This window comes from Salarias fasciatus, chromosome 10 (assembly GCF_902148845.1).
Source record: "Salarias fasciatus chromosome 10, fSalaFa1.1, whole genome shotgun sequence".
NCBI lineage: Eukaryota > Metazoa > Chordata > Actinopteri > Blenniiformes > Blenniidae > Salarias > Salarias fasciatus.
In genome coordinates, this window is record NC_043754.1 from 14,687,745 (window position 1) to 14,694,833 (window position 7,089).

At 38.2% G+C, this 7,089-nt stretch overlaps 1 protein-coding gene across 1 annotated transcript; it reads left to right on the forward strand.

The window, feature by feature from the left end:
- Positions 1 to 2,080: 2,080 nt before the first annotated feature.
- On the forward strand, positions 2,081 to 6,751 carry slc22a5 (solute carrier family 22 member 5). The gene is made up of 10 exons (XM_030100653.1): positions 2,081 to 2,486; positions 2,583 to 2,686; positions 3,383 to 3,537; positions 3,632 to 3,803; positions 3,929 to 4,055; positions 4,488 to 4,582; positions 4,698 to 4,912; positions 5,847 to 6,029; positions 6,174 to 6,309; positions 6,646 to 6,751. Exons 1-10 carry the CDS (start codon positions 2,097 to 2,099, stop codon positions 6,749 to 6,751), a joined length of 1,683 nt encoding a protein of 560 aa, XP_029956513.1. The 5' UTR covers positions 2,081 to 2,096.
- Positions 6,752 to 7,089: the final 338 nt, after the last annotated feature.

Here is a 7,089-nt window from a genome sequence, read left to right on the forward strand (position 1 = left end):
AAGATAACCTGAAAAACAGTTATGAAGCATCTCTGAATTCCCACTTCTATTCAATAATAAATGTCATAAATATGATCATCATTTAATGGTATAATTAAAAAAAAGAAAAAAGTATGATTGAAGACAAGATATGGAACAAATCGAGATTCCTCCAAAACGCTGAAGCCTTTCATGAGATTTTTCATCTATGTGTATTCTTTATCTGGTGTGTATATTTAGCGCGGATTGTGTAAACTACGATTTCTCACTGTCAATAAAGCTGGCTTAATGATTGCACAGACCACTTTCCATCGACAGTGCTACACACACACGCACACACACACACACACACACACACAATACAAAGGAGAAACCTAAAAATACACAATTTCTTTCATATTGTACTCCTTCAATAATAAAGAGCACGAGTTTTATAATAGAGTAAAGTATTTTTAAAACTATTTTTTATTCTAATGAAAACACAAGACTACGTGAATAGGATGTAGAACGTTTTCAATAAATCTTGAATCTGTTTTATGAGATATGAGTAAAAAAGTAAAATTAAAGATGTCAAATGTGTTTTTTTCAGTGAATGTAAAGTCCATTTAACTGTAAAATCGGGATATATAGACAAAATGTCTTGCAATTTGTTCCAAATTTTAGATGCAGTTTTATGAAAGCTGAAGATTCTATCATTACTGTACTATTAACTAATTAGCGAGTTAACAGCATAATCCACTTCTGATAAATCTAATTTCAATGACTCACATTAAGCATGGGATACTGTGACAGGATCCTAATATAGTTTTTACTCTACAACTGAAGATATTTGGATGCTTTTAGCACAGGGTGATCCAAGGTGAAGGTGCACTAAAGGCCGCTGCTCTGGATTCAAACACAGGATGTTCTTACTGTGGTGAGAGTGCTAACCACTACGCCACTAACAAAGGGTTTAGCAAAGCTATGAGTGGAGAGAGACTCACAATGTTGCAGCCAATGAGTGTTGTGTTGGTAAATGTTCATTCTTGACTGCTATGAATTGTATTTAAGTGCAAAGTTTGCACTGTTGTTAAGTTGTTATTGACAAGAACAAACTCCAATTTGTGCCTGAGATTTTGGCTCACAGAGGATTTTACATGTGCACCTAATGAAGAGGCCACCGTTTTCCACACATTGCATGTGAAGTCTTATTTTTAAATTGCTGGCCTTGCACTTTTTTTTTTTTTTTTGGAAGCAAATTCATTTGAGGTATCCAAATAAAACTGGATTCCAGTCCAGCCCTGGCTATTTGCTTTTGATTAGGAATTGCAGCAGCAGCGGTTGCTGCAGGACCTGGTTTCTGCCTGCTCATGTTGACATGATTGCACGGCAGAGAAAAATCTATTGTTAGATCAGGTAATGTCCACGTCAATATCGGTCCAGAAAAGGGCGATAAGCGAATTTGCTTACTCGTCAAAGTGTTGAACCGTTAGACATTTTGGTGGTGTCTCCTCATAGAGTAACACTGGTTCAGAAGACTGTTAGATTTTCTGCTGTACTTTCCATTAGCTTGCCTCTACAGTATGGCTTTAAAATAGTCCAGTGTGGGTCTTAAGGCTACTTAACAACATTTAGAGTGCAGGCACGTGGACTTCTTTGGAGTATTTAAAAGTGAGGAATGTTGTTTAGAGAAAATACCCACAGCGGTGCGGGGGCAGGGAGGCCAGATTGGTCAGAAGGTTTTGATTATTTACCTTTCTGTAATTCAAATCAGACTACTGAAAGAGAGAGAAACCTCTCATTTTTTTAGAAGATAAACTTGTCAACTTCTACAGGAAGGAAACGTGGCCTTACAGTGTTCTTTTCTTTTTTTTCTTTTTTACATAAGGATGTGAAATTGTGCTCTGGAAATAAGGAATAAAACTCCTTCTGGACTAAAAAGTGAACTTTTTCCGATTGAACCTGTCCCACGGAGGGCCCAGCAGCTCATTCTCCTCCACAGGGAGTGCAACCCCACCACTTGGGTATTGAGCTGAGGACTGAAGGAAGAATACTACGTCTCATACCCTGAGGAATTTTACAGAACACTTTTTAACTCCCTCGAGAGCAGGGAGGCTTTTTTTTTTATTCCAGATAGGATGGGAGACTACGATGAAGACACTGCATTCCTGGGACAAACTGGTCCTTACTTCTGGGCCACATTCTTTCTCTTGAACACAGTGTTCGTGTCAACTGGATTTAATGGACTTTACATTGTCTTTGCAGGAGCAGCTCCGAAGCACCACTGTCTCATTCCGGATGTAAACTTGACCGAGGAGTGGAAAAACACCATAATTCCCATCAGGCTAGTGAACGGTGAAGAGGTTCAGAGCCAGTGCAGCAGATACAAGTTAGACGCGGTTAGAAATCTCTCTGCTGCAGGATATTTACCTGGAAGAGACATTAACATCACTGAACTGGAGCAGGAGGGATGTTTGGATGGATGGAGCTACAGCAAAGAGATCTATCAATCCACCATAGTCACTGAGGTAAGAGAGGAAGCATGTTTGTTTGTTCCATCAGGTTCTGTTTCATGAGAGATTTCAGTTGTCTTCAAATGCACATCTCATTTACATCTCTAACAGTGGGACCTTGTTTGTGACAATCAGTGGAAAGTTCCCTTTGCTTCCTCAACTCTGTTTGTGGGATATCTTGTAGGCTCTCTCATCTCAGGACAACTTTCTGACAGGTATATTATTCCTGATTATTATCCAAAATAATTCAAAAATGCTCTTCATTTAACTTCTTTTCTTTTTAACTTCTTTTCTTTTAGACATTGAATGTGCATTGATATAAAACATTTTATGCCATAAACTAAACATATTAAGAAAAGCAGGCCAACATAAGTTTTTCATGTTTTATGTGCACTTTAAGATTTGTCAGTGCAGACATCTGCTTTGCTTTATTAATGACAACAGCCCCATCTACTGATGCAACCCGCCACACACATCTGACAACTCCTGAAGACATGTGCTGCAGGCCTCCCAGGCCTTTACTTCAGAAATCTTTTTCATTTAATTTTAGCACTTCACTCTGAGTTTTAGCAAATCACAGCAACTCAATTTTTACAAAGTTTTTGGTAACACTGTACTTGAAGCATAACACATTATAAGTAGTTATAAACACTCATAAATGATCACAATGCTTTATAACTCACTATACAGCATAGGATTAGGGTTAGCGTTAGGGTTAGGTCCTGGCATTGTGATCATTTATAAATATTTATAACTATAGCTACACGTGTTATAATGGCATTATAATGCTTTATAAATATACCTATAATGTGTTATACAGGGGGCCTTCAAATAAAGTGTTAAAAAGTTTTTTTTTTTTTTTTGCAATATTTCTGTGTAGACATGAATGACCTACAGTTGTTTCCATTCAGGTTTGGGAGGAAGAAAGTTGTTTTTATCTCCCTTGGCGCCCAATGTCTCGCCGTCCTGCTTCAGTCCTTCTCTCATTCATGGCGAATGTTCTGTATCATGTTCCTGTTCGTTGGAGCATCTCAGATATCCATCTACATTTCTGCGTTTGTACTCGGTAGGCACTGAAAGAGGGTTTCTTTTTTACTTATTTATTTTTTTCTCAGCTTGCTTTCTGTTTCATTTAAAATGGATGGTTTCGTTTGTTACAGGAACGGAGGTGTTGAGTAAAACTATGCGAGTGCTCTTCACTACTCTCGGAGCGTTCCTCTTCTACTGCATTGGGTACATGACGCTACCCTGGATTGCATATGGCATCAGGGACTGGAGGACTCTGCTTGCTGTTCTGTCAACAACCTCTGTTGTATACATCCCGCTGTGGTGGTATGCATCCCAATATATCTGCTGCTTGAACCAAATCTGTTGCGTGCATCATTTCTGCGACCTTTTGATTCTTTATCTGCAAAGAAAAACACATTTTCTATTGGGAACCTGCATTATTTGTTCAGGTTCATCCCAGAATCTCCTCGCTGGCTAATAACTCAGGGCAGAGTGGAAGAGGCGGAGGTCATCATAAGAGAAGCCGCGAGGAAGAATAAAGTTGAAGCACCGTCTATAATCTTCAAAGAATCGGATGTAAGAATCGTCCATCAACTTCCTGAGCATCCCTTTTCCCACTGAGCTTCTAAGAACTTGACCACGGTCAACTTCAACTTTCTCACTGTACTCACTAAGCTGCCATGAGCTCCAGCTAATATCAACTTTCTTCAACTTCCAAATCCCACTGACCTTTCGCATACATCCCACTTGTTGAGCTGTTTCACACTTGTGCAATACCTGCAGAGAATACTTGGGAATGAAAACTTGAACTTTGAAAGGTAGTTTAGTCAAAAAAAAAGAAAAAAAAAAAGGACAAAATAAGAGCATTAGTGCCATCATCACCAAGATACATTCATATCTGTATTAATAATTCCTCTAAAAATGGATATTGACATTATATTCTATCCACAAATGTGGAAAATGTCTGTAAATTTGTCAGAGTTATCCATGTAAATAATTTTTTTTCAGCTAGAGGCAATGCCATCCACTAAGCGTTACACCATGCTGGACGTCCTGAAATCCAGGAACCTCAGATGCATCACGCTGATGTGCCTCCTTTTGTGGTAAAGTTCTCTTTCCCTCTCTCTTTTTCTGAACACAGAAAGTGAAATGGTCTGACTTTCACATAAAAAAAACCATGATGTTCCTTGAATTTTCTCTTTATTTTCATCTGTTCAGGATGGCGATAAACATTGGGTACTTCGGTTTATCCCTGAATACTTCCAACCTGAGTGGCAACCCCTTCATGAACTGCTTTTTATCTGCCACAACTGAAGTCCCTGCATATGTGGTTTCCACCTGGCTACTAGGGAAATGTCCACGAAGAGCTCTTCTCTCATCCTTCCTCATCATCGGAGGAGGAGTTCTTCTCCTCATCCAGTTCATACCAGACAGTAAAGTGTCTTTCTTCTGACTTCAAAATTAGATCAAACTGAGCTACATGTGACTTTTCTATGTGATAACAGCATGAAGAATTTAAACTCAAATACTTAGATGGAATAAAAAAAATGAAATTATGTTGAAGGAAAAGAGGCAGCCAGGTCTGACTATGATCTTCTTTATAGTTTCTGTGTTGTATAATGCAAGTTGCAATCACTGGGTGGTGTCAGATTAGAAAGTGACTGCACAGCATTAAAACATATAAAAGTCATTATCAGCTAAATGAAAAAATTATACAGGGTAATGTGCGAAGTGTCCTCATGAAAGTCCAACTTTATTACCCTCAGTTTCCACACATAAACACTCTGACAGAATTCTGAACATGGAAAGTTGATCGTAAATGTCAGACAAACTGTCTTTTATGGTGATGTTAAAGCGGCAGTGACGTGAGGTTAGATCTTTCTGATATACAGCAGAAATGAGCAAGGACATGTTTGTTTCTTTATTGAAGGATCATTCTTTTAACAGGGAGAGATAAGAAATGTGGCAAATGTGCAGAATCGCGCTGCAATATAGAAGCTAACGTTTCCGCACTCATATCTGCAATTTGTCCTTTCTGAGAGTAATAAAGGTAATTGCCTTTATCTTATCCGCTGCTGATCCGCTATGGGAGATTTGACCTCTCACAGGACTATAGCTTTACCATCACCATAAAGGACGATACTGTGTGTCTTTCATGTTTGCGATCAGTGATCTGCTGTCAGAGGTTGCTGTTCCTAAACCAGAGTATAGAAGTATAAAATGAAGTACGCACAAAATCAAATCACAAATAGTTACAACTAAATGTTAATTTCTTTCTATTTCCTGAATTAATTGTAGGTTTAATGCAGGATTTTAACGTATAACTAATTATAGGTGTGCAAACTTGTCGTTCTCCTTGCCCCTCAGCTCTTCAGTACATCGCTCTGGCTCTAGAAATGACGGGGAAGTTCGGCTTCACCATGGCCTTCAGCATCGTGTACATCTACACCGCTGAGCTCTACCCCACTGTGCTCAGGAACGTCGGCATGGGGATGTGTTCCTCCGCTGCTCGCATCGGCAGCATCACAGCTCCATATGTCATCTATTTAGGTAACTTTGAGATAATCATCAGCTGTACTGATTTGAGCGCAAAGACGTGCAAAGGATCAAAATAACTATTTGAGTAAATATCATATTGACATATATCACATAACTGACCAAACTTTGCAATTGTCCTACTTTGTTTTTTTCCAGGTACATATAATAAGGTTCTACCTTATATTTTAATGGGAAGCCTCACTATTGCCTCCTCTGTGGTGAACTTCTTCCTACCAGAGACTCTTCATAAAGATCTTCCAGAGACAGTGGAGCAGATGCAAGAATGTCGGGGGTGTGTCTTCTTCACTTGAACACAAATCTGCAGTTAAATATTACACATGACAGTTTTTTTACTGTGTGCTCTGGATGAAATCTTTTAACCATTCAAAACAACTGCTGTCACGAAGAGCCTCTCACTCTGAGATATATACGAAAGTCATTTGGCCGCAGTTTCTCCTTCAGACACTCTTAATGTATTTTTTTGAGTATTTGTACTGAAATGCATTCGAAAATCCAAATAATCCAACAATGAAAATGTGGATTTTTACATCACAGTGAAAATAGACATAAAGGATGCATCAATCAATTGTGTGTGTTGGTTGCTCATGTGCATGCTTTTTATTTCCAGGCTGTGCTGTCGATCCAAAAAGAAGAAATGCTTTGAAAATGGAGCACCGGGTACCACACCCATTCAACATGAGCTCAAATCTGATGCTCAAACGCTCACCCTTTAGGTTCTTTGATAACAGTACTTAGCTAGAGTAAAAGTTCTGTGTTCAAAATTATCTTTTGAAATCTAAAAACAAATAAATGTATTTTGGAATTGAAGAATTTCATTCTGAAATTATTTTTATCGTCAAGGTTTTCTTTCTTTTCTTCTCGTTTTTTTTTTTTTTTTTACAAGAAATGTTTCATTTCCTTGACAAAAAAGGTATTTTTTAACTTTTCGTATGAGAGTGAAATTAGTTTATCTGATTGTCATATGATGCATGCAAATGAAAAAAAAAAAAAAAACCCTGAATACCAATGCTGTGCAAGTGACTGCAAACTGATCACTGTTACTGCTTCTTTT